A 27928-nucleotide genomic window follows, 5' to 3' on the forward strand; every position below is an offset into this window, starting at 1 on the left:
TAGCAATGGTCAATCAAATGACACCCCAAAACCAGCTTTCCCTCTCCACTAAAAACTCCAGAAAAGAGAGGATGTGACTGCTCTGTAATATATTTTCTTAGTTTGGATATAGGGATAAAACATGCTAAGACAGATGGGCGAATTTTCCAAGAGTTGTCTCATCTTCTTTTAACTGCTATTCACGAATCACCAACTGTTTTGGTATATTGTGAGAAATTTGTGCTGTTCAAACAATATGTTTTTGTACATTTTCTAATGATTATCGCAGCAGTAATTCATCCATTAATGGTCAAATAATGGAAAATACCTATAGATCCAGACATCCTGTGCAGCTAAGATCATTGTCAACATTTTAAAGAGGTGATTTAGGTGTCTGGATTGCAGTAGTAATGCAGTACTGTTAAGTATCCCAAATTTTAGTAATCTGCTGAATCCAAAATCCCAAATTGTATCCCAATTTGTAGTAGTCTGCTGAATATAAGGAATTGTAATTTGGAATTGAACTAAAACAACACTCTCAGTGGGTGCAGTTCCCTCTTCAGTGCTGATGGTGCAGTGTGAAGAGAGAATGGTCACTTTAGCTCTGCCCTTGAGTGGCATGTGGTAGCCATGGGAGGAATAACATTTGATTAAATAAAAATTAAAGCCTTGCCAAAATTACAGAATGCTGACATACTTTATTTTTCCCCACCTATAGCAGTTTTGCTGCGGCGAGCCACATGCACTCACACACACACTCACACATACACACACACACACACACACGTTTCCCTCTATTGCTCTCAGTATCACTTGGAGGTGTTATTGCTGGACAGGTTACATCTTGTATGTAAGGCTTTTCGGTGCAGTGCATACAGGCTTACTGAAATCAATAATGTCCCAATCCAATACAGGGCTCAACAATAAGGATGGTCCAATGGCCCAGGGCCAGTGAGAAGGTTTCTGGACAGTTTACTTGCTCTGTTGGGCTAGTGCTGTGTTGTTACAATGTATTGCAAACAATCATGTGCACATGGTTATATCCCTTGTAAAATTGAACATTCGTTTTTGTATGACTATTGTGTGAATATATATACTGAATAATGTAACAGATTGTGCTGATCCATATATTCAAAATTTGGATAAAAAAAAAAGTTTTTGAAATAAATATTTTATGCTCACCATGGCAGCATTTATTTAATAAAAAAAAAAACAGTGAAAACAGCAATACCGTTAAATGTTAATACAATTTTAAATAAGTGCTTTTTCATTACTAGAGTCTGAAGTGTAATTTATTCCTACGTTGCAAAAGTGAATTTTCATCATCTTTACTCTAGTCTTCAGTGTCACATGATCATTCAGAAATCATTCTAATATGATTTGCTGTAATAATATGAATACTAATCAATGCTATTTTTATTTTTAATGGTGAACACAGTTGTGTTTCTTAATATTCTTGTGGAAATCGTGATACATTGATTGATCATGATGCAACTTTTGCTGAATTAATTTCTTAATTTTTTTTATAATGTGTATTTAAAAAATATATTATAATTATAATAATATAAAAAAAAATTATAATATTTATTATTATTTGTCCATATTTGTATTATTCATCAATATTTATATTAATATATTATATTTATATTATATAATTCTATTATATTTATATTATATATATATTTTTTGTCAATGTGAAAATTTGTAGTAGTAGAAAAATCCTTATTGTTAAGCCCTGCAATAAAATGTCTTCAATCCATCATTTGAGCAGTCAGTCAGTCTGTGACCCCTTAAAAACAATTTTCAGCCTTCCGTGGAGTTGTGCAGACAGTTTAGAAAAGTCTTCCATTTTCTATTCATTCATTTCACACTGCATGAGTCTAGAGAGACTGCCTTGTATATCCTCCATTTACATTCCTTTCTTTGACCGGGCTAGTAAATAAAAGCTAAGATAGCTTACTGAACAAGTCTCCAAGCCTCTCTATCTGTCTTTTTACCTTTTCCTTCCTTCTCGCTGTCTGTCACTTAAGTGTGAAACACAGTGTCATCACTCTGCCCCAATTACATGACTAACACTGGGGAGAGCGGCCTGTGTGAGTGAGCATTATTTCTATGCATTTAACTAAGATCATCCTTCAGATCTGTCAGAAACAGCAATATTTTCCAGTTGCAAGTTCACTGTGTCCCTCTAAACGGTCTCTCAGTCTGTCTGTTTGTCTGAGTCCACCTATAAGAATAGAAATAAATCTAATCTGTCTGTCCTTGCCCTTCTCTTAAACTAAAACTAATGTTGACACATTCTAAAAAAAAAGTGCACTTAAAACATCTTTATAGAAAAGAAAACTCCTTTTCTCTGTCCGTAGCTTGCTCTCATTTCATCAAAGATTTCCCAGCGTCCCTCTGTCCTCTGGTCACACCTGCATGCCTGGTTTGTTCAGGTCCCCATTGCCATGGTTACCCCCTCCTCCTCCACTTCCTGCCCCTCGGATGACTGTCTCCTCCTCGTCTTCACTGTCAAGCTCCTCACTCTTCCTCTTGCTGTAGCGCTCATACAGAACCATGAGTATGCCCATCACCCACGCCGACACCGTCCCAGCGCTGAAAATGACAAAGCCGATGGCGATGAAGAACAGGTAGTCCCAGTAACCCAGGCCCTGGTGGCATTCCGATCTCAGCTGCATGCCCAGCTCTGCCAGGCGCTGACCCAGCATGTCTGGCGGCCCCTGGCACACCGTCTGCCCCTCATCTAGACAGGAAGTGAGAGGAGTGCATGGGTGAGAATGAAGGTAGGACAGCAACAATCTAAGATTTAGATAATACTTTTATTCAATAATGATGCATTACTTTGATCAGACGTGACAGTAGACATTTATTATATGACAAATATTTATATTTCAAATAAATATAGTCTTTTTAAATATTCACGTTATATTCACTAAAGAATCCTGAAAAAAGGAAGAATTTGACCTTATTAATATCAGTACGTAAGCATATAAGAATATTATATACATATATATATATATATATATATTATGTACTCATAGGTGCTAGATAGGAATGATGAAACATGATGATGTTTATGATTTTGCAATTAGAATGGTGTTATGAACAAAGAAATATCTCCTACACTTTGTTTCACACGACTGTGGTTAATGTGTAAGTACATTTATATAAATGTACAATATAAAAAAATATATCATAATTGTTTTCTTATAAAACCAAGGGTGATCTGGAACATCAGTCTGAAAGGAACCTTTTGGAAAACTTGTTACAAATAAATACAAATATATTTATGATTCATAATATAAGTGTTTATTTATGCACATACATGTTAGCAAGTGTCCTAATATCTCTCTGTCACACACACACACACACACACACACAATGTCTTGATCCCTCCAGTAGTGGCCCTAAAGAAGAAACAGGTCAGAAACCATCATCCCCATTTTTTAAGTCTGAGCCCAGCAGACTATCAGCCTGTCAGCTCATCATATCAGCCTGACAGAATGACCCACAAACACACTCATATTGAGACTGAGGCCAGCCACAGCTCAACTTCTGTGATCCTCAGTTTCCCAATACATAAAGTGGGTACGTAATAAAAAAAAATAAAGAAATAAAAGAGGAATCACAAAAAGGTCAATTTCTTTTGTCAATGTCTGGTTGTTTGGCAGTGTGAGTTGTTAGGAGTAATGATGCTGCTTCACCTTTAATCACAAGCACTAATTCCTTCATTACAAAGAAGAGAAGAGACTGTGAGAGAATAGTGGTGGCAATAAGTCATTTCTGGGTTTGATTGTCCTGGGAAGAGTCCTGCATTCAGCAGAGATTTAATGAGCACCTTGACCAGCCAAATGTACTTCAAATCTCATTACGAGATGATAGCACACTTCATTATGTTTTAATTAAAAATAAAGCCAAAAAAAAAAAGAAAAGAAAAAGAACTGGCTCAAATGCAAAGCAGGCAACAGTCAAGCATGATATATGAAGATTCTTTTAAAATCACCTCAAACTTAGTTTACATTTTTTAACTCAGATGACCTTTAAACCAAGTATTTAGAATGCCAGATGATTTAGATCAGGTGGTTTGGATACCTGAGACAGACACATGCATTCATTAAAAAAAAAAAAAAAATCAAATCACAGAAACTAGGAATGTCCATATTAAAATAAGTTTTAAGGGGGTCATATGACTTTGCTTAATAGAACATTATTTAGTGTATTTGGTGTAATGCAATGTGTTTATGTGATTTAAGGTTAAAAAATATATATATATATTATCCACATAATGTACATAATTGCTTCTCCTCTATGCCCCGCCTTTCTGAAACGCATTGATTTTTACAAATCTCATCAATCAGAAAAGCGAGGTGTACGCTGATTGGCCAACCACTTTCAAAACTCATTCTAGTCCATTCAAATATGTTGGATAGTCACAAGAAATGCAGTTAACAATTGTTTAATGTCAAATGCACAGAAAGCATTTGCAATGAACGAACCAAGATGCAAATAGAATGTGACACTGAACGGACCTCGATGCCCTAAAATGTTACTTTTACACACACACACACACACACACACACACACACACACACACACACACACACACACACACACAGAGCCATTTCTCAAACCCTTGCCCAAAGTATGACCTTACATTACATCCCAGACTAGAGGGGTTTCTGTGTGTAGGTACACATCACTCGCTCTCAATATCTAAAGTCCCATAACCATAACTCTGTCAATTAGTTCCAAATTACAAAAACATTAGAATCCCTCAAGCTTTCCATTAGGCTTGTTTGCCTAGGAACATGGACATACACAAAACCCAACATCTGACCCATGTTCAATGGAGAAGCGTGGAAAAGACCATCTGGTGCTAAAGACAAGGATTACAGGTAACTAATCTTCTCCCATACAGGCAAAAATAGCAGACAGACATTATGCAAGTCATTATGATGATTAGTGTGTCCTGTACCATGTGAACTGGGCCAGGAACAACCACCTGCCCCATTAGAGACACTGTGACCTCTGTGCTTTATTTGCTGTCAAGTTGGTCTCCTACTACAGTCAAATGAGCCATGAGGTAATACCAGGACAAACAAGGAAAATGTTGAACTATCTGAAGTGCTCTATGTTTTTATATTAGCCACATGGTATCTTAAAGGAGTGCTCAGTGTCCTTCAAGATGCAATCAAGGTGCGAAGGATAATTCTGGACAAATCTACAGCTCAAATAACACATTTTTGTACAGAAGAATTAAATAATAATATCTCTTTAGAATGGCAGAACCCAAGTTTCTGAAGGGCACATAAGTCTAAAGTAGTGAATTTAGGCAAAGGGGTGCAGAGCAAGTGGTTGTTTTGTAGGCAAACATCAATGCCTTGAATTTAATATGAGCAGCTATTGGTAGCCAGATTAAATGAATGAACAAAGGTGTGACATGCTCTTTTCGGCTCGTTAAAAACTACTCTTTCTGCCACATTCTGGATTAGCTGCAGAGGTTTGATAGAACTGGCTGGAAGACCTGCAAAGAGAGTGTTCGAGGGCGAGGGGGGCCCGATCGTGGTGGGGGCCTGAGTCAATATGTTGTTTAGGGGGCCCAGAAACCACCCCTGATGATCCTAGATGATATATATTGCACACCCTTAAATCAAAGGTATATTTGGCAACACATAATAAATAGCCATGTTAAAAGCACGAGGACTTAAAGGCAATAACATTTTCCTATTAGCGAATGGCAGAACAAGAAGCTTGTAAGTCCCTTTACTGTCGCGCACATCCATGCGTCGATTTAAGCATGCATAAGACTATTTGAGTTCATACTGACAGGACATTAGATTGCATGAGCGTACACACAAAAGCAATATTTGGCTGTGTTTCAGGCACATGCACTAGGGCTGATATGGTTTGATCTGACAGGAAGCACTGTGGTGACAGAAATGAATGTGTTTTTTAGTGTCGTCATTGAAGCACTGCATGAATCAGAGATTAACACAGAAAGCATTTGCAATGAACGAACCAAGATGCAAATAGAATGTGACACTGAACGGACCTCGATGCCCTAAAATGTTACTTTTACACACACACACACACACACACACACACACACACACACACACACACACACACACACACACACAGAGCCATTTCTCAAACCCTTGCCCAAAGTATGACCTTACATTACATCCCAGACTAGAGGGGTTTCTGTGTGTGAGTACACATCACTCGCTCTCAATATCTAAAGTCCCATAACCATAGCTCTGTCATTTATGTGTGATCTGTCCTCTTCCCTCTATAATTAGCCTCTCTTTCTTCATCTTTTTTCCTCTCTCCATCCATCCTTCTTTTCTCGAGGGCATATTAGTTCAAACCACGGTCTCTTGCGTCATCATCTGTGACACACACACGCTGAAAGAGGTTGATTGCTCATTAGATTGCTCAAATTGTGTCATTACAGAGATAATCTCACTGTGCCCGCCATCAAATTACCCACAAGTCGCCATTTCCCCCTCACCCCAGAGGTACAGAAATTTTTCTTGGTGTTTGAAATTGGACATTATTACAGCTGAAAAAATCTAAGCCCAGCACACTTCATTAAGTGTATGTGTGGACTCAACATCAGTGATTGACCACAAATGCTCTTCTGGATGAATGAGCAACTATTCCATAAGAAAAACTCCAAAGTCTTGTGGAAAGCTTTCCAAGAACAGTGGAAGCGGTTATTACTGCAAAGGAGTGAAAAACCCTATATCAGTTTCTCCAATCAAAATATCTGAATTTAGAATGCAATGTCATTAACCACTTCAGCTGTTATTTTGATTTTTTGAGAATTAGGCATATGCAATATTGGACCCACCGGTGGGTCCCCAGAGTTGATGTGGTTAAAGTCCCTTTCAGTGTAATGGTCAGTTGAGCCTATACTTTTGACTATATAGTTCAAAAGCTTGGGGTCTGTAAGATAGTTTTTAATACTTTTATTAATCAAGAATGCATTCAATTGATCAAAAGTGACAGTAAAGACATTTATAATGTTACATAGATTTTTATTTCAAATAAATACAAAGTTCTGTCATGAAACTCTAGATGGCGCAGGCCGGTTCTATCTAAATCTCACATAATGACATCATTATTCACATGGGACAGCTGATTGGTTCTTTTTACATCAGCAGCCAATGAGCTGCTCAACATACTTGGCTAGTGCTTGCTGTAGCAGTTGCAGCACGCTTCAGAAACCCTCCACCTTCCCCAGCTCCGCCTTTATAGATCTGCTACAGGCTAATTTCATGTTATTTATGGGGGTTATTTCATATATGTTATATGTGCAGCAGCAGTATTTCCCATATGCTCACAGCAGCATGTCTGTGGATGTATTGCCAGTAGCAAGTCTCTGTACTTTGTTTTGCTACAATTAGGGGTGCTCGATAAAAATCGGCCGATCATTAATTTGCATCTTGTCAGTAAAGCCGGTTCTCTAATCAGCGGTAAATTCTATCAGGTGCGTGATTTTACATAAAGCAGCTGTTCCTACACAGAGCCATTGTTAACTGACAACCTGCGCAAATCCACGTTCATTATCAGCATTTATTTGCGCAGCTATGTGTAGTAACAGCTGCTCTAAAACCTGATGGAATTTACCGCTGATTAGAGAACCGGCTTTACTGACGAGATGTGCATTAATAATCGGCAGATCTTTATCGGTGCACCCTTAGCTACAATTTAATTCCCAAATAAACATTTCTTCAAAAAATTAAAATGTAAGCTGTAAGTAATGAAATACAGAACAAATGGGCATGGTTTCTTTTGCCTTGGGCTAGTAACCTATAAACCACCTAACAACAGCCTAGAAACCACCAAGAACATCCTAGCAAATTCTTACAAACTCATAACACCTTAGTCTAGCAACAGTCCAGCATTGTGCCGGATAATTTTGCAATGCCAAGCACCACTCTAGAAAGCACTATGTTCTTTACAAAAGGAAGATTTCTAAGGGCATTTGAAAGATGATCAAACATGAACAAGGGGTATCAGCAGCATGCAACATTAACCTAGAAGCCTGTTCTTTAATGTCCCACCAGGTTCTTGGAGCAAAAATGAACAGGGTAGTAAAACGCACTGCTCTACTGAGTAAGAGCCTGTGAGAAGCCCAGGCAGAGGGGGAAATATTTTAGTGGAACACCCTGCATGGGTTTAATGGCAGCCAGATAAACCTGAACAGAGAGTGACATCCTGCCTTCTCATACAGCTTCAGTCAGCAGTAGTAATTATGGTCTCAGAAAGGGGTCACTCCCGGCAATGCCACCAGGGACAGTCCTGTCAGATATGCCTTCTTCAAATGTCTTCGGTACTGCTAGAGTAAACAGAGCTGCAAATTGGAGTCTGAACGTCTTGTGAGGGGACTGTCTGTACATCCATCCATCCAACCCGCTTCATAGCTGCATACCTACATCAGTGCCACCTAGGTCAATGTGCCCCCTCACCTCTGGTAAGCACACCACCCCACCCCCTGAACTCGATTTCAGCCGAGGGGGAAGCCCCCCTTCCCAGAAAGTGATTTCTACCCAGGGCTTTTTCATACATCTGCTTTTCATAACTTATTAAATTAAAATTTCAATGAAACTTATTTATCATAAGATATTGAGGAAAAAAAATGATCCAATCATAAACAATCTCTTTATTTCTGACCAGCCTTTGGAAAGCATAATGCAATTAAAATAACCAAATTTGGCAATATGTAAAACGTGTTCATTAAAATTTTAAGTCAAAATCTCATCCTGTCCCATTATTTCTATCACTATGCCCCTTTGGAGCTCTATAAAGATGGAACAGACAGCCAAAAGCTTCAAAGCTCCATTTCCCCACTGAAAAACCAGCTGAAACCAGCCAGCTTAGACTTGTTTTAGTTGTTTTGTGTTTTTGTAATTTAAAGTACTCTTTAACATTAACTTAACCTTTTACTTCACTAATTGGGATGGTAGCATCAGAATAAATATTGTATAGTATCTCACTTTTTAAAACATGCACGCATACAGAAAAAAAGTATCCTCAGGGTGCAGGAATTGTTAATTGGTACGGCCAAAAAGCGTACCCTCAGCCTAATTAGATCATTAGTGCTTCATTATTAGTAGCAGAAGGATGTAGTGATGCTAATGTTCCAGTCAAAGATGTCAGATACCTTCACACAAACACACACACACTGAATCAGAGCAAGTTCCTCTGTATCTGCCAGTTCCTTACAGGAAACGCTCCACAGATGGCATGCTGTCTACAGAAAGCTTTCATCCTATCATTATTTTCATTATTTTTATTATACACAAACACCTGCTACTATGATAGAAGAAATGTAATGGAACATCTGCTGCCATTTGCAAAAGCCTGATTAAGTGTGTCAGACCAACGCTGTTACAGAGTCTTGTTTTATCATCAGCAGTTCTTTCAGAGATGCTAATTATTTTAGGTCTCTGGAGCCATGATGTTTTTTTATTGTTATCGGACATAAAGTTCTGGAAAGGGGCAGGCGGCAGGTCTTGAAAGGGACTGGGTAATTATTTGAGCAGATTTCATTTTGGAGACATGTGAACAGCAGGTGACTACCAGACAGAGAGAAATGATATCAATAACCATCTGTCGGACAGAAAACTGATGACTCAAGTTCTTTTCATCAGTGTTTTCAAATGTTTCTTCAGGGGACTTAAACAATAAAAGATTGGAAAGGTCTCTTGTATGTAATATAATACATTCGACAAATGGCAAGTTCACTTAAAAGGATCGCTCAGCCAAAAATGAACAATCTGTCATCACTTACTCACTGTCATCTCATCCCAAACCTGTATGACTTTATTTCCTCTGTGGAACACAAAAGCAGATATTTTGGGGTGAACTGAACCTTTAAAGACTAAAACAAACATTTCTCTATTCGGCAATAACTGAAGCGCCACTGTGGTGTTAATTGCTGTGAATTATTCATTTAACTGTTGTGTGACACTTTTGCTCAAGGTTAGTGTTGATAATGCTGAGTGTGCAGGGTAGAGACTATCCCGTCACCCTCAATTAAAGAACGCCCTGAGGCTTTAGCATTAGTCTTGCTTCAGCTGCTACAATATTTATGAAGGTTATTGTCAAACTCCTGTAAGGTGCATTTACTGATTGACAGTCTCTGAAGGAAACTAGAAAACAGCTCATGATTAGATAATGGTTCAGGGAGTATTAGTTAAGGGTCCAATTAGTTTCAGGATGAGGACAAGTGATGCTTTTTTTAACTTAATCATTAATTCTTATTGCCTTTGTATGATTGTCAATGACATATAAGAGTACATTATGAAGAAAATGCAAATTTTTTTCAAAAATCAAATTTTTTTTTATATATTATTAGAAATGTGCTTTTTTATTCATGGAGAAACTTTTAAACCATTTTCAAGAAATGTTTTACTTAATTGATTCTAAAATATGTCATGGTATAAAAAGTATAAAAAATAAATTAAAAAAAAGTAAGATTTTTTCTTACATTTCCTACATATTTTATAATTTAAAAATAGACTTAAGTTAGAAATATAATTCTAAATTCTTAATTGTGGGTTTGCACCACATGACATATTAAAACCTGAACTAAACCTGCCGTATCACAAAAATGTATATATTTTTAATATATGTATGTATTTATAGATTTTATTATTATTGACTTTGCGGACTTGGCGGACTCAAATAAGGGTTCAAATATTACAATTCAAATATTTATAAGCTGTGAAGCAGTTTTGTATATATCTATAAGAAAAGCAGTAAGCCAAACTTAATTAAGAATTTCATGTTTCATGTCAATTTAATGTTTCGTATTTTCAATGTTTAATAGTTTGGTAATAATAGTTTGGAAAAACACTTATCGGTTGATGAATCAGCACCGCTGTTTTTTTCTATACAGTATATGCTGCTCTACACTACTGCATTTTCTAACAGGGATGTTCCTCTGAGATCTCAGAGGGAGGAAAAAACATACACAGTTCAATGGTTATTAAAATGTGCTTCGGGGAAAATGACATAATCTAAAACATGATTCATGAATATCTCTGTGTTTCCGTGGCTTTCATGACTAAATCCTTGCAGCGATCAAATCCACAGCTTTTCCTGAGAATGGCCTGCCCACCAATTACAAGCGCAGTCAACTTCAACATAAAATGAATTTCTATGCTAGTCCAGTCTGGTTTATTACTGTTGTTGTTATTGCATATTGTTCATCAGAAAAAATGTCTTTCTAGTTAAAAAGCCCGGTAGCGACACCAGTCTGTTTAGGACCATCAACACACAGTATGTTTTATGGCTGTCAAATATTAGATGCCTGTCCACTGCGTTCTTTCCCTGCCAAACAGAGCAGAACTCACATGCACCTGTCTGTGGCTCAGGAACTGGGCCTGACCATGTTTAAACCTCGAATTTACTTCTTCCATAACAAGATACTAAGAAAATGTCATGGGCACACTTTTGGGAAACATTCAACTCAAGCTCTTTCCATGCTTTTAAAAAAACGTAAAAACTAATAGATTGAATTAACTAAAGTAACTAGTTAATAGTTTAACTAAAAACTAGTTAAAAGTTAATAGAAACAATTAAATAAATATTAAGAAAATTAACACACATTAACCTAATATGACCAGTTTCCCATTTATGTTCCCCAAACGGGAGCATTTTCTAAACATGCCTAGTAAAGTTTTCTTACAATAGTGCATGTATTAATCTAACACGGGTGAGTTCAAATGCATTCAGGAGAGCGGCCTGCTATTTTTAAAGCCCACTAATTATGTAATTGCACATGTCATTCTTATATAGTATAAAGTGCTGGGAGTGGGGAACTTTTTCCCACTCTCTGGACTTTCTGATAAGTGTGTAGTGGAGAGAAGATTATTGCGCAGGAATTAGCTCAGGCACCAGCTCTTTATAATAGGTTATTTGTTTTTATTTTATTTTTGGTGTAAACCACAAATGTGTATGGTTTTGTGTTACTGTGCTGTATTTCCTTTATCCTTCAATGACCTTGTACTACAGTGTGAATGTTTACACCTGCTGTGTACAACACAGTTTATGCCATGGTACTTTTGTCGCTTTTTCATTTGAGGAGAATGACGATATTTGGTAAGGAGAATTCAGACTGGACTACAACAGTGGCGTAAAACTCTCCTGAATGTCAACTGCAGGTGGTATACTAAATAAAGGAACACAGCAAGCCCTTGAGAACATATTATTCACTCCAACCAATGACAACAGCTGAGGTAGATTACATTCAGCATCTGTCTGGTGACCTTCCTTTGAGTCTGCGGAGTATGAGCTACTACGACGTACGCTGAGGTCATTACCAAACACATCACAGACGTGCGTCACATCTAAAAACCACATCTACATCATGACAATGAGTCAATAACAGCACTGAAACAATGAAATGCATGAAGAATCAGGTGGAATCTGACCTCGAAATCAACTCCCATGTGTATGAAACAACTAATTCGTCAAAAAATAAATGACTAGCAGAGGAAATAACAGAAGGTGGGCTATATATTATAAGACCTTCTAAAAGCCATAACCTTCCACTTCTGTATATCTGTTTCCATATCTATAGTCTGACTCGTTTTTTTCTTTTTGTGCTTTGATCCTGTTCTTCATGAATATTTAACTCTCATCCTGAGACCGCCCACTTCTTTGGCTCTGTGCCTATGAGCCTGGCCCGACCAGATACCCTTCAGCCAATCAGTGCACTTCATCAGGGCAAGACAGAGCGGATAACAAGGCAAAAATCAAGGGATTGGGACAGAGTGAAAGCAATACTGTATTACAGAAAACAACACAAGCATTCAGCGACATAAACTGCTGCTCTCTTTCCCGTCAAACAGTGCTTGCTGGAAGGCATCGCTCTCACTGCTGCACATATGAATCTAATACTATCTCCAGATCTGCCCCCTCAAAAACTCACACGTACACAACCGTAAACACATATACTTCAGATATCAGAGGACACGTGAGGTTGAGGGCATTCAGTCACTTTCCCAGTATGGATGGAGGTCATGGGACTAATCTATTGTCTTTCGAAGTCAATCGATAAGCTGAACAAAGCATAACAGTTATTAGCATAATACAGATCTTCTGACAATATGCTGCAGTTCAGAATACAATGTCATTATTGTATGAGTAAATACTACAATAATACAGTTATGAGCATGTTTTGTGTATCTTTTATATTATTAAATGGTGTTCATTTGTTCAGACAATTAGTCTTCGAATCATGTGTTTCACTTACAGCTTAATTCATGTTTTGTGTAATTTCAGGTTCATTTTGTGTCAGAAGTGCCCAAAAGTAAGTAGTTCCACCAGATATACTACTGTACATTTTTTTTTCTAAATGAAATGAATACTGTTATTCAGCAAGGGTGCATTAAACAGTGACATTAAAAATGTTGTCACAAAAAAAGTACTTTTGATCTTTCTTTTCATCAAAAAAAAAAAAAACCTTTTCAACTTTGATAATAACAAGAGATGCTTTTTGATCACCAAATCGGCATATTAAAATGATTATAACATGTATCAAAATAGAAAACAATTATTTTAAACTGTAATAATATTTCAAAGCATTACTAGATTTTTGATCAAATAAATGCCGCCTTGGTAAATATAAGAGACTTATATCTTACAGACCCTAAACTTTTGTATATACTCGACAAAAATTAAGAAAATTAACAAACCAAGCAATAAATGAACCCTTACGAAGTACAACTAAAATGAACTTATACTTTTATTAAATATTCAGAGCAACAAACAGCTAAGTTTTAATGTTTCAAATGGTGTGTACATCCTTCTTTAAAATGTCCTCATGTATGCCTTCGGTACATTTTTTTTCTCGTCACACAATTGCCATCCTAGTAGGGACACCCCTAGTGGATATCCTTAGCCTTGGAATTTGGACAAAACAAAGTATTATATAAGTGAGCACAGATTTATGTCTTCTGTTTGGAATAGTCTTTCCGTCTATTCCAAGTCTAACATGTTGTGTAGGTAGGCAGCTCACTATAGAGTTTGGACCAGAGTAAATATGTCTCAGACATTAGGTGATTTTGATGACGTCAGACTGAAATAAAGTCCTCTAGGTGAGTGTCAATCAGGAAGAACGCTGTTCTGTAAGATGGTCCTGTCTCTCCCTGACAGTTTCTTCCTCTATCGCTCTGTTAGTCAACATTGTGAAAGTGCTGACAATGAGGAGAACCGTCACCTCTCCAACAAATGATCCAGAAACAATAGAGCCGCTGAGAAATATCATCATGTGTTCTGACACACTACATCACAATTATACACAATCAAATCGTCTGGGCTAGTTTATTATGAGGTGCAGTAGATGATGAGCCAGCAGTTATCTTTCTTATCCTGATGAGACCCTTGGTTACAAGTTCTGCTCCTTATAGACTGAAGAAGCGAGAGGTAGCTATACAATGAGCTGTCACAATTCACCAGTCAGAAAATTAGGACATGCAAAGTGTGAATACACAATGTGAAGCACCATGAGCGTCCAGAATATGATTAGCATTTTAGCGTGTGCTTGTTAGTAGTCCTGTGTAGCCACACTTTTGACTTTCAGCATAAAGTCTGTTCCACATTGCAGCTTTATTCTAGCCAAGAGCCGCCCACTTAGACAGGAAGAGACACTCAGGGAAACACGGCTATGGCAGCATTTCTGCTAAATAATATTACCTTGTTAATGCACAATTTGTGACACTTTCAAAGATAACTGTCCAGTGGGTGGCGCTAAACGCGAATTCGGTTTTATCCCAAAAAGATGAAGGTGAATGTAGCAATGTTTTATTATTACACTGTTTGTTTTCGGTTTTATAACACTGTTTGCGTCATGCATGTCCAGAAATTAAATGTCCGTTGAGTGACGTTCTTTTGTGTTTGAAACTAACGTGTCACCTACTCTTAACCCAATCCTAAACCTAACTGATAGTGTTAACTAAAGCAAATGTGAGATAAAAAAAACAAGTCTTTAAGCTCTTTAACTGTGACTCATGTTTCACGGGACTCGTACCCAAGCGCTACACATCCCAAGTGTTATGAAATGTACCAGGTGTGCATTAGAGTAAGTTTACTTTGAAAGAAAAGCCATATGAAGCTGACTGTGTGACGCGAATGTCAAAATTAATTAGTTTACAAATCATGAATCATGAACTAAAAGTGTTTTAAGGTCATAACACAGTATTCAAGGAAATGCACTAAAATAAGTCTTTATCCATCAACAATCTGCCACTGTAATCATAATTTGTGTGTGGAAAGGAAAAACAGGTTTTTAGTGTTTTGCTTTTCATTTCAGCTGGAAACTGCAGTGCATGTACAGACACATTTTTGTAGTTTTGCAAAAAGGCACTTTGTCTTTCATTGTATGGTCAAAAAGAACTAAAATATTCTTGTTTAATATTCTTTATTTTTCTTGTGAACTTGCTGATGGGCTGATTTTAGCAGCCTGGGACTTCATAAAAATGACTTTGTTTTCTCAAAAAGCCAGCCAATCAGACTGGGACTGATGACATTAGTCAGATCTTGGATTGTTTCTGCCACGAACTGAGTATAAACAGTCTGTCTAAGTGCCGTCGGTGGCTACTGTGTTACTCTCCATCTGTCAAGTGCTAAATTCCTCTAATAAATAGTCAATGCAATACATATGTCAAGGAGCCACTGTGACCTGCTGAGTGCATTCTGTTCCCAAAAAGTGTTTTCATAAAAAAAGTGAATTCATTATGTGCACAAATTAAAAGGAACTTGAATCTATGCAGGCACTACAGTTTTTTCTTTCAAATTCTGTGCACTAAATGAAGTGCTGACCCAACTGAAATTGCATTTTGTCATGAAATATTGTATTTCGTGCCAGGTAATTAATTCACTCAAAAAGTCTTATGTTCACCAAGGCTGCATTTATCTAATCAAAAACACAAATCATTCTTATATGCTGATTATTAATAATGATTTTTAATATTATTAATATTGGAAACCATTTTTTTTTACTTAATGTGTGTGTGTGTGTGTGAAAACTGTGATACATTTTTCAGGTTTCTTTGATGAACAGAAAGCTCAAAAGAACAGCATAGCATTCATTTGTAACATAAATGTCTTTATTGTCACGTTTGATCAATTTAATGGGTCCTTTGACGTATTCATTTATTTTTGAATAATAGTGTTTCATGGTTGGCACAAAAATATTAAGCATCCCAATGGTTTTTAACATTGATAATAATCAGAAATGTTTCTTGAGCAGCAAATATGCATTTTAGAATGATTTCTGAAGGATCATATTCATGTGACACTGGAGACTGGAGTAATGATGCTGAAAATTCAGCTGTACATCACAGGAATAACATTTAAAAAAAATTAAAATAGAAAACATTGTAATAATATTTCATATGACTGTTTTACTGCTTCTTTCAAATAAATAAATGCAGCTCTCCTTGATTTCTTTCAAAAACATTTAAAAGTGTTAATTATTCCAAATTTTGACCAGTAATGTAATTCTAAGGTTGCACTTGATGCCCCATGTCACAGAAACAAGCTCTATTTTAATCACTCTCCATTAGTGAAACCCCTAAATAAAATGCAAACAAACTGTTGCTGATATATTAGGCTATCTGATTACAAATAGTTGTTATAAACTATATTTGTTATGTGTATTTGTCACATACTCAATAGTGTAAATTATGTCTTTAAACATACTACGCACGATTGTTGCATTCATTTTTCAGAGATTAGTGCCCACAGAATGAGGCGGCACTTAACAAACTCACCGTGAGCCCCAGGCTCGCCTTTAAATCAGACCCTATTAGCAGAAGCATCTGGCGTCGCCACATGCCTCTGCATCCACTCAGTATGCAACACCCACATTCCAATACGCTGCATTTACTATGCCAGAGGACTCACAATTACCTCTCACATCTGATCATCCAAACACCCATATCCATGTGTCAACACTTCAGCATGTTACAAAACAAAAACACGGATGCAGAGAGCAGCATGTAACTGTTTTTAAACTCAAATCGAATGCCTGTGTTATGAAGTACAACTCGGCAAGTTGGTGAAACTTAGTTTAAGACACCTCATTGAAACACACAAACACACACTAAACAACTGGAGCAGATGTATCCCCAAAGGATGAAGCCTTCAGAGTGTGAGTTAATGAAAACGGTTGCTCTCCGAGGCCAGGACAAATAGAGAACAGAGATATGAGAACACACACACACACACACACACACATACCCACAAATACAAAATGTAGCAATCAAGTCAGAAAACATAAAACATCATAATAGAGCTGCTACTGGCCTGTGTTTGTTGTTGCTGTAGAAAAAATGTAATGACCAAGCCCACATGGAATTTTCAGACTTTATAGACCTAGAAAAATGATGTCCCACACAGTCCCAAACCCTTCACTGGGGAGTCAGCAGCTATCCTGCACTGCGATATATGGTAGCCATAAATATATGGTTAAATGGTCATTGTGAAATCGCAAATGCAATGAAATGTACCAGGTGTGTGATCGAGTAAGTTTACTATTAAAGAAAAACCATAAATATCGAGATGATTAAGCGATGCAAAAGTCAAAACGAACTAGTTTACAAATCATAAACTAAAAGTGTTTTGAGGTCATAACACAGTATTGTGCAGGGAAATGCACTAAAATTTGTCTTTATTCATCAACAGTCTGCAACTGTAATCATCATTTGTGTGTGAAAAGGAAAAAACAATGTTTTAGTGTCTTTTCATTTCAGCTGGAAACTGCAGTGTCATGTACAGATACATTTTTGTAATTTAGTAAAAAAAACGTAGTGGCACTTCATCTTTCATTTTATGGCCAAAAACAGCTAAAATATTCCTGCTTAATATTCTTTAGTTTTCTTGTGAACTCAAAGGGAAAATTCAACAAATCGTTTTTGGCTGACAGGCTGGTAATAGCAGCCTGGGACTTCATAAACAGAGGTGCTATTGGTCTGTGTTTGTTATCGCTGTAGAAAAATTTAATGACCAAGCCTAGATGGAATTGCAGACTTTATAGACCTTGAAAAAAAAATGTGCCGCACAGTCCCAAACTCTTCATTGGGGAGTCAGCAACTATCCTGCACTGTGATATATGGTAGGGATTAAAATATGGTAAAATGGTCAGTGTGAAAGTTTAAAGTCACAGTTTTGAGAAACAGTTTGTAAATTGCAGTTATAAGATATTAAGTCACAATTACGCAAAATGAAGTTGCAAGTTATAAAATCAATTATCAAAAACAAAGTCGCAACTGAGAGATGACACAGCGCACGTTAAAGGGAAATTGTGTAGAGATCGTGAGTTATAAAGTCAATCATCAGAAACAAGTTGCAATCGGCAGACATGATGTGACACTAAGAGATAAAAAGTCAAAATTCTGAGATTTATAAATTGAATATAAAAAGTCCTATTGGAAAATATACATCACATCCAGATTATTAGAATTATGAAAAATATAGCTTGTGAAAAACAGAGTTGTGGTTGCGAGATATAAAGTCAATTGTGAGATATACAGCTGCAATTATGAGATATGAAACTACATTAAGTCACAATCTTGAGAAACAAAGTTGTAAATCGCAGCTGTATGATATTAAATCACAATTATGCAAAACAAAGTCTAATAAAATTAACAGAAACAAAGTTGCAATTGGGAGACAGTGTGAAACAGAGAAAAAGTAACATTGAAATTTAAAAAGTCGCGAAATAATAAACAATAAACAGTTGCAACTGCACGACATTAAGACAAAATGAAACTGTTGCAAAGAGATTTTTATTCATTTCACTCAGAGCTGGAAATAGGTTTCCATTGTGACACGAAAAGCAGCAGGTTAACAAGAGTGAAATCAGTATTATAATAAAAAATTAGCATTATATATGTTGCAGCTTGCTTATTTTTCATTTAATCAGCCTAATTTCTTTGACTGACATTTAATAGAGAAATATAATTTTTGGCTCCAGAAGATGTAGTTATAGTGGCTAACTGGGTTGTGGTAACTAACCAAACATCAACCCATTACAAACCACCACCAACTAGTGAGCAAATCATAGTTTACCAGGCTGCGATGTTAACTAAAACTACCGCTGTCTGATGAAAAGGACAAGCCCGTAAATATATCAACACAGGAACGAAATTCATCCATTTACATTCATAAGATCATCTGAAGCGGTTGTTAAGACAGAAAAAGCCGAGAGTGATGGTTTGTGTGTGTGAAACCAGATAAACTGCTTTACCTCACGTAATCGTCCCTCTGTGCATATGAACTGCAGGAGAGATCTTTGAAGATCAACAATATCCAAAGCTGAAGGACAATGGTGATGAATCAGGATTTCGTCCTACATTTAGAGCTCAGGCTGACGTCAATTCCACAATATTGGTTTCGGCCCTTTCTCTTCTTAGGGAACCCTGCGCTGAGAATTGTAATTAGCATACTGCACCGGACTAAGACGCCGATTTAAATAGAAGCATTATGAAGGCCTGTTTGTGAATATTTCAGGGTGAGAGAGAGAAAGAGGGAGGCAGAGAAAACAAAATGACTCACAGATGCTAAAGTGGTGTGAATCACACAGAGTGGTCACTGGGTCTGCACCAAACACACACGTAATAGACTCTATACACACCGACACACACACACAAAAGAGTATTATTACATACTTTAGCATTGCTTTCTACATTTGTAGTTACAAGTAGAGACAGGAGAGTGCATTAAAAGAGTAGTTCAACTGTGCAATGCCCTTTAGAATTCCTCTATTTTTGTTCCACATAATAAAAAAAAAAGAATCACACAGGTCTGGGAAGACTACTTACCTTTATGTTGTTGTAAAAAACTATGAATGTAGACTGGTGCTTTCATCATAATGTCATAGAAATGACTCACACAACTTCTGTGCTACATTCTCAGTGTTATAAGTTACAGAATGGCTTTATGTGAGAAACACTGAAAGATTCATTCATAAATCAGACATCACTTCTCTCAAGTCGAGATTAATAACTTTAAAAGACTTGAAATATAACGCAAGTTATATTAATCACTTTTATGATACTTTTATGGTGATATTGCATCCAATTAAAGATTGAAAGCTCCTATTCTCATCCTTTAAAATTTCTCAGTTTGAGTTCCACTGAAGTCGTTTGCAACAACATGATGGTGAGTAAAGGATGACAATATTTGTTCTTTTTAAGTGAACTATCAATTTATAACAAGTATTTTCGTCTGAAGTGGGTGATTGTTGGTGATTAAGAGAGACGCACCAGTGATCTTGTAAACTGGTGCAGACCGAGTGCTTGGACAGGATTATATTATGGGACAAGAATTCTCATATCCACTTTAAAAAAAGACATAATTAGCCACCTGCTCTCAGTGGACGCAGCAATGCCAAAAGTGAGAGAGTTTAATCAAGAGAGAGACAATGAGCAGACAGACAGCGCGTCTTTGAATATACCGAGAGATATGAGGTTTTTGCATTCTTGGGGTTTTGCTTCCTGATAACGGAAAGGCCATAGAGCTTACGTTCAATCTCATGGAAAAGCTCAATTTTCTCTATTAAGTTACCAGACTATATTGACTTGTTTCTGGAATTAGTTGTTACTCTTTCTATACTTTCTGTGTTCTATCTTTAACAGTTTCATTATGATGTTAACAGCTGATAAAACAACCAAGAACAAAACTTCTCTGAAAAAAAAATAAATAAATAAGGCTTTGTAAACTCAAATCAAACTCAACCCAATGGTTCTCAACCAGGGGGTTGTGGTCCTCTAAGGGTCCTCAGCAAGCTTCCAGGGGGTATCAAATAAGTTTAATTTAGTTATCTTAAGAAATCTCAATGAAAATACTAAATAATAATAATCCCGTCCAAGTGCGCACACACACACACACAGCAGTGAGTAGTGAACACACACCCAGAGCAGTGGACAGCCATTTTTGCTGCGGCACCCAAGGAGCAGTTGGGTGTTCAGTGCCTTGCTCAAGAGACTCACCTCAGTCGTGGCACTGAGGGTGGAAAAGAGCCACACATTCACTTCCCCCACCTACAACTCCTGCCGGTACCAAGACTCAAACCTGTGACCTTTGGGTTACAATTCCAACTCTCTAACCATTAGGCCACAACTGCCTTCATGACTGTTTCCTGAAATGGATCTTTCAAACTATGTTGCTTGGAAAATGATTCAATATTGTCTGAAGCAATTTCTTAATTCCCTTAATTTTGCTCACGGTTTCCTCATCTAGTTAACTCTGTGACATTCAACTATGTAGTGCAGTGGTTCCCAATCCTGGTCCTGGAGAACCGCCAACACTGCACACTATTTGCTGTCTATCTTATCTGACACACACATTTGAGGTTTAGGAGTCTTCACTAATGAGTTGAATCAGGTGTGTTTGAATAGGGAGACATCTAAAACGTGCTGTGTTGGGGGTTCTCCAGGACCAGGACCAGGATTGGGAACCACTGATGTAGTGAATAGTGAATGAGTGAACACGGTAATAGTTAAGGACACTGAAACTCTCAGTTATTACCAATCAGTCAGATATTGACACATTTTGTCACTTTCAAAATGCCAGTGTGGACAGTGAGTCCTAAAGATCCAAAAAAGTGAATGGCTCAAAACCTATTTGTAATGTAAACATTAATCTGCCCTAATGCATTTTAATGCAGAGGTTTTAAACTGGCAGGAAGAAAATAAGTATACAAAAACAATGGATAAGCCTATGCACATGCATGCATGATTCACACACAGTGACATGGATCATGTGAAGCAATTGAAGTTCAATTACAGCTGCTCGACTAAAAATAACGATGAGCATTCAGCTCAAAATGTCACATTTGTGCAGAGATTAACATTTAAGTACATTTGCCCTAAGACTAAACTGGCTTTGAATGGTTTAATTTAGCCTAGCTGGTCTCCAAGCCTGGCCAATGAGTTGTTCTGCTGGTTTAGCCTAAACAAATTAAAGTACCTAAAACCTCTCTAAAATTAGCAGACCACCAGCTGAGACATAGCATCACATTGGCATCTTGTTTTTCTCACCAAACATTTTGTTCTAGTCCACATCTTTCATGCCTTTTGTCATAATTCTGTAAAGAGAGCCAGTTTGCCCTCTAAAGCTGCAGTGTTCTCAGGGTCTGCCTGAGTCTTGCCCTCTGTTCCACAGTGAGGCTGACTTCAGATCAAATTAACAGCCTGAATAACTCGATAATGCAAACTAGGGTGATAAGACTGATAAAGAACTTCTCACCCTTGAGGTCTGATGGTGGAGATCATTAGCTGGGCTTTCATTGGCTCTCTCTCTCTCCTTCACTATAAGATCATTTGTTGTTCACTGACTGTATTGAAATCACTTCAAACTTTTTTTTTTTTAAATAATGATATTACAACATTGAACTTCTACATTCTGCAGCATAGCTCGGAGGAAATGTTTGGTAATGTTTTCTATTGGTTAATTTGGGTTGTTGGTGAGACAAAATGGTTGAATCTTAAATTATTACATTTATATTTTCCAACCTTGAAAATGTGGCTACTTCATTGCTTGTTAGTGGTGATACACAGTGCCCTTGATCAAGTAACATTACTCCAAATTACCCCTGGGAGACTGTATAATATGTGTACAAGGACATTTTGTGTAAAACCATCAGCTAAATGACTAATTAACAATCAGCACTTCCATTACGTTCAATTATGATGCCTAGAGGAAAGGCAATAACATTTGTCAATATAGCTGCAGTTAAAGACTTGGGCTCATAGCTGAAAGAGATGATTATAACCTGCTCCAGTGTGCTTGTCTGCATATACATGCAAGTAACTTTTTATTATAAGACATTTAATTATTAAACAACTACTTACTGGCAATTTTGTTATATTGATCGACAGCACTTAACAAATTAATACTAGCACTTTTTATTTTCTTGTCTTTTCATTATAAAAAAAAAAATAATATGTCAGGGCACTTGTACACTGTTGTTGTTCTCTTGTTGACCTGACTACTTCTATTGTTCTCATTTGTAAGTCGCTTTGGATGAAAGCGTCTGCTAAATGATTAAATGTAAATGTAAAATGATCTTTGTAAAAACTTTGTTCAAAGTTTTGTTGGGCCTTAATTGTGGAATGGTTTATGGAGTAGCCATTAGTATTTGTTGATTTGTTGTGTGGTGTTTAAATGTGATGTGTTATGTTTGATGTTTTATGTCCATTTAATTTTTCATAATTGTTCAGCACTTTGAGCTGTAAAGTAGTTAAAAAGTGCCTAACGAAATGAAATAATATTAAAGAAAAAACAAAATTATATATAATATAAAAATTATATTTAATATAAATATTGTAAAAATGTTTAGGCCTAAATTATCACAAAACCTACATAATAATAATAATAATAAACAATTGGCAATAAGCATTATTTTGTGGTAAATTATATATATATATATATATATTCCTTTTTTTTTCCATAGTAAAAAATTAGACATCACTTTGTCACGTGGAAATGTGGATTATAATCACATTTGTGCTGTCTTTATGTTATAACTGTACGACGTAATTACTGGAGTCATTTTGATCACATTTTAATCACTTATATTAATCCACATGTGCTTTCACTGTAACAAACATGTTTTAATAGCTCAGAAAGGTTGTTATTAATCCATTTTATAGCTTAATGGCGCATACTGTCCCCAAACGTCGTCTGGTTTATACGCTAAAGTTGTGGCAATGTCTGCTGCCAGTTTTTAAGCCGTAAATTGAACTTGGAAAGTTTTCAGACCAGTTAAAGACAAGAAGCGCATCTGACCTTGGAACTTGAAGCCCTCTATCTGGATCCAGAGGCACAGGTCCTCCGTGTCGCAGTCGCACCTCCAGGGGTTCCCGCTGAGCCCCAGCGAGCGCAGCGCCGGCAGCGCGATCAGAGAGCTGATGTTGAGCGCCGTCAGGTTGTTGCGGCTCACGTCCAGCACCTGCAGCGCCGCGTTCTCCGCGAACGCGTCCGGGTGGATCTCCGACAGCCCCGGGTTATCCGTCATCCTCAGCATCACCAGGCTGGCCAGAGGGCCAAACGTCCGGTCCTCGATCTGCGTCAGGCTGTTGAAAGACAGATCCAGGTAGGCGAGCTTGCGCAGGTTGCCAAAAGTAGACTCGGAGATCTCCGTCAACGAGTTGTTGCTGCAGTCCAGGTACACCAGGTCCGACAGGTAGTTGAGCTGCAGCGGGGGCAAGTCGCCGATCCGGTTATTGGAGATGATCAGCTGCCGGGTGGCCAGCGGGAGGTCCACGGGGAAGTCGCTTAACTGTTGTCCCGCGCACTGGACCACCAGCTGGTCGTCGCACACGCAGCGGTCCGGGCAGCCGGCGGTCAGAGCCGGGGACGGCGCTACATCCATGACGAAGACGAAGAGGAACACCAGCCGCAGTGACTGCAAGCTCGGCTCGGGCAGAACAAGCATGATCTCGCCACCGGCTTCATCGACTGTGCGTGCGCTCGCGCATTCTTCATTGATCTGCGGGATCTGGATCGGTCGTTGCTGCTGTCCAGGAATGTTTCGGTGTTACTGAACCGATGCTGTTCTTGGGATCCTCTCGCAAGTCTCCTTAACAGCGAAGGTGACCGTGCTTGGCGCGTCTTTAGTCCGTTCTGTGGAGATCACCATGAGCTCATTCGTTGCGGTGTTGTGTTAGAGTCCTGGAAATAGTTTGTTGTGATTTTTTTCTTAGTTCAGGGATAAACGCTTGAACTGACTTGCCTCACAAGTCCATAAGTTTGATTCCGCGCTGACGCAGTTAAGTTGCGCGACGCGGTCCTGAGACGCACCATCGCGCTGTGTGTGCTGCTGTACGGCTGCTCCACTCTGGTGTGTGTTGCGCTGCTTCTCTCTGCGGCTGTGAGTGAGTGAGTGAGTGAGTGTGTGAGAAAGAGAGGGAGGTTGTTACACTGAGTCTGACACCATGTATGTGTGTCCCGCTAATTTGCACAGGGGAAAAATACCCGCGTACACCTCTTAAAAACACAGGTGCACTGCGCTCATCACACAGTTGGATGCACTTTTTTTAGAAGAGTATAGGCTGTACGGTAGAGAAATTCTTGTAAGGGAGAAGGGGCTTAAGGATTTTGAGTCAAAAGTCCAGTTACAAGGCTGACAAAAAATATGTTCTAGGAACGTTTTGATAAGGTTCCCGTTATGTTATGAAAACGTTATTTCTGAATGTTCTCTGAACGTTCAAATTGTCCATTTTAAAAATACTAATAAAAATTCTTGGTTATACGAACATATGCATTCCATTTTATCATTTTGCAAATATAGAAGATTTATTTTGTTTTATCTTCTAAAAATGTAGAATTACGGTATCTTCATATTTCTTTATAGCTGCCGAGTAAACAAATGAACACAAACACACACACACACACACACACATATAAAGGTTAGCCTATGATGAAGATTAAAGTTAAACATTGAATGGTCACATTCTTTAAGCTTTAAAAAAATAATAATGCAAAATGTACCATCCTTTTTTAAAAGTTTGAAGATCATCGTTCACATTGTGGACAAGCTCGAGTAGTTTTATTTCTCCTTGTGTTGTGAAAATGAAAGGTCACCATATCTTTTGAACAATACCAGGGTGAGTAAATAATGACTGCCTTCTAAACGAGACCCCAATAATTGTTTTGAATGAATCCGGTTGAATGGATGATTCTATGATTCACTACATGCTGTTTTGAACACAAACACTCAAAGATCAGGTTGTGTGCGTCAGTCTAGGCTCTCCTCAGTACCTCAGGCATCTGTGTACAGTGATGTCACAAGACTCCATCAGTGACGTAGCAGAAACAGAGGAGGGACAGAGTGTAAAGCCACTGACTTTGACCGTCTGGATTGTCTCTTTCTTTGAGGCGAGACAGATGGAGAGAGAGACTGCTGCATTCGAGCTGACACAGGTGCAAGAGAAACGTGATATGCACGTCTACAGCATGAAGCCTGTTCTGTTATTGTTGTGAGGGAATCTTTGTGTCCTCCTTTATCAACCAACAGGGAAAATCATTACCGAATGAAACTATTCTTCATTTGAAGATCTCAGTCTGTTCCTCCCGGGGTTTTGCACCATCAAGCCTACATGTGAAAATCATGATTCATTTGATTGTGTAACTTTTATAGTGGTGGAGTAACACTTGCCTTTAGCTGTTCAGGCCTCCCACAGGTAAATCGACTCATTAAGTAGAGCCGGTGTTGTGTATGACTGGGCCACGATACTCCATACTGGTTGTGTGGGACTGGAAAAAGTAATAATAACAAATGAGTTGTGCAGTGTGATATGTATCCAAAACTCTGCTCAAGGGTTTGAGTTGAATCAAATAATGTTCCGCAACAATAAACCAACATGTTCTGATGCTTTAATATGGAAGGATTGTTTTTTTAGTTCTGGGAATACTCAAATTAACAGGAAAAAATTATGTGATTTTAAGGTTTCTACACCTGCCAATTTTTTATTATGATTTAGTCTCAATAAAATTTCCCGCAATTGTGACAATATTTTGCATAATTGTGTTTTTATTTGTTGTTATTGTGACCTTACATCTTTTAATTGCAACTTTATTTTCATCATAATTTTACGTCTTACAAATGAGACTTTATTGTCATAATAATATAATATGTTTATAATAATATAATAAGTCATAATATGTTTAATTTATATAGTGCCTCTCCCAAGCTCAAGGACGCTGAACAAGGTACAACAAAGCAACAAATATTAATTAAAAAAGAAACAATTTCATTGGACGTTTGCCCAATTCAGTTAAAAATCATGAATTTGCATAAAACACAGATTATATAGTTAAGACATAGAAATAGAAAACAAAACGGAAAAATACACAATGTAAATTAGTTTATAGTGTTGGTTAAACAAATAAGTTTTAAGCTTTGATTTGAAATCACTGAAAGAAGTGACTTTTCTGAGTGCCAGGGGAAGTGAATTCAAAAGTTAGGTAGGGTGCACCTAGGTCACAAAGAAGTTCTGAATTAGAAGACCGGAGTACGCGAGAAGGTATATAAGAAGAGAGGTCAGAAAGATAGGAGGGAGCAAGACCTTTGAGTGCCTTAAAGGTGAGCAGAATAATTTTGTATTGCACATGAATAGATACAGGCAACCAGTGAATATTAAATAGAATAGGGGTGATGTGAGCAGATTTTTTTGTGGGAGTTAATAATCTGGCAGCAGAATTTTGAATGTACTGCAGACGAACGATAAAGTGAGCTGGTAAGCCAGAGATAAGAGCATTACAATAGTCAAGGCAAGTGGAAATAAATGCATGCACTAATGATTCCGCATCTTTTCTACCGAGGAAAGGACAAACTTGACCAATTCGACATAGTTGAAAAAAAATAGCTTTGGCGAGTTTGCTAATGTGGTCATGCAAGGTCAGTGATGGGTCTAGAATGATACCTAAGTGTTGAAAAGTAGCCGATGGAAATACAGAAATAGTGTCAAGGTCAAAGCTAGAAACATAAATTTTATTTTTTATTAGAGATGGGGGACCAATTATTAAATTGCTGTTTTACTTAAGTACAGACTAAGAAAATTTGAATGAAGCCAATCCTTTAACTCACTGACACATGAAGATAAGGATGCCATTGACTGTGTAGAATCTGGTTGACAAGCAGTATGTATATCTGGATGTCATCAGCATAACAGTGGTAGCTAAAACCATGGCGACTAATTGTTTTGCCAAGAGGCTGAATGTAGAGGATGAATAATAATGGTCCAAGAACTGAGCCCTGGGGAACTCCCTGTTTGAGCAAGACAGTGGAAGATTTGGAATTGTGCAGTGAGATGAAGTATTGTCTATCTCTGAGATATGAGGGGAACCAGGATAATGCAGAACCTGAGATGCCAACTTCTGCAAGGCGAGAGAGCAGTATCTTATGACAAACAATATC

At 37.6% G+C, this 27928-nt stretch overlaps 1 protein-coding gene across 1 annotated transcript; it reads right to left on the reverse strand.

Moving 5' to 3' along the window:
• Positions 1–202: 202 nt before the first annotated feature.
• LOC132091921 (leucine-rich repeat-containing protein 52-like) lies at positions 203–24832 on the reverse strand. Its single transcript, XM_059498002.1, has 2 exons — positions 23797–24832; positions 203–2725 (listed from the first exon to the last, which is right to left on the reverse strand). The coding sequence occupies exons 1-2, from the start codon at positions 24443–24445 to the stop codon at positions 2391–2393; spliced, it is 984 nt and encodes a 327-aa protein (XP_059353985.1). The 5' UTR covers positions 24446–24832; the 3' UTR covers positions 203–2390.
• Positions 24833–27928: the final 3096 nt, after the last annotated feature.

This window comes from Carassius carassius, chromosome 18 (assembly GCF_963082965.1).
Source record: "Carassius carassius chromosome 18, fCarCar2.1, whole genome shotgun sequence".
Classification (NCBI taxonomy): domain Eukaryota; kingdom Metazoa; phylum Chordata; class Actinopteri; order Cypriniformes; family Cyprinidae; genus Carassius; species Carassius carassius.

Bases quoted from the DNA above. Each gene is read 5' to 3' on its own strand.
- LOC132091921 (XM_059498002.1), bottom strand. From the start codon at position 24,445: ATGCTTGTTCTGCCCGAGCCGAGCTTGCAGTCACTGCGGCTGGTGTTC. The intron at 2,726-23,796 runs GTCAGATGCGCT...CTTCCTGTCTAG, and splicing joins AGAGGGCTTCAAGTTCCAAG to ATGAGGGGCAGACGGTGTGC.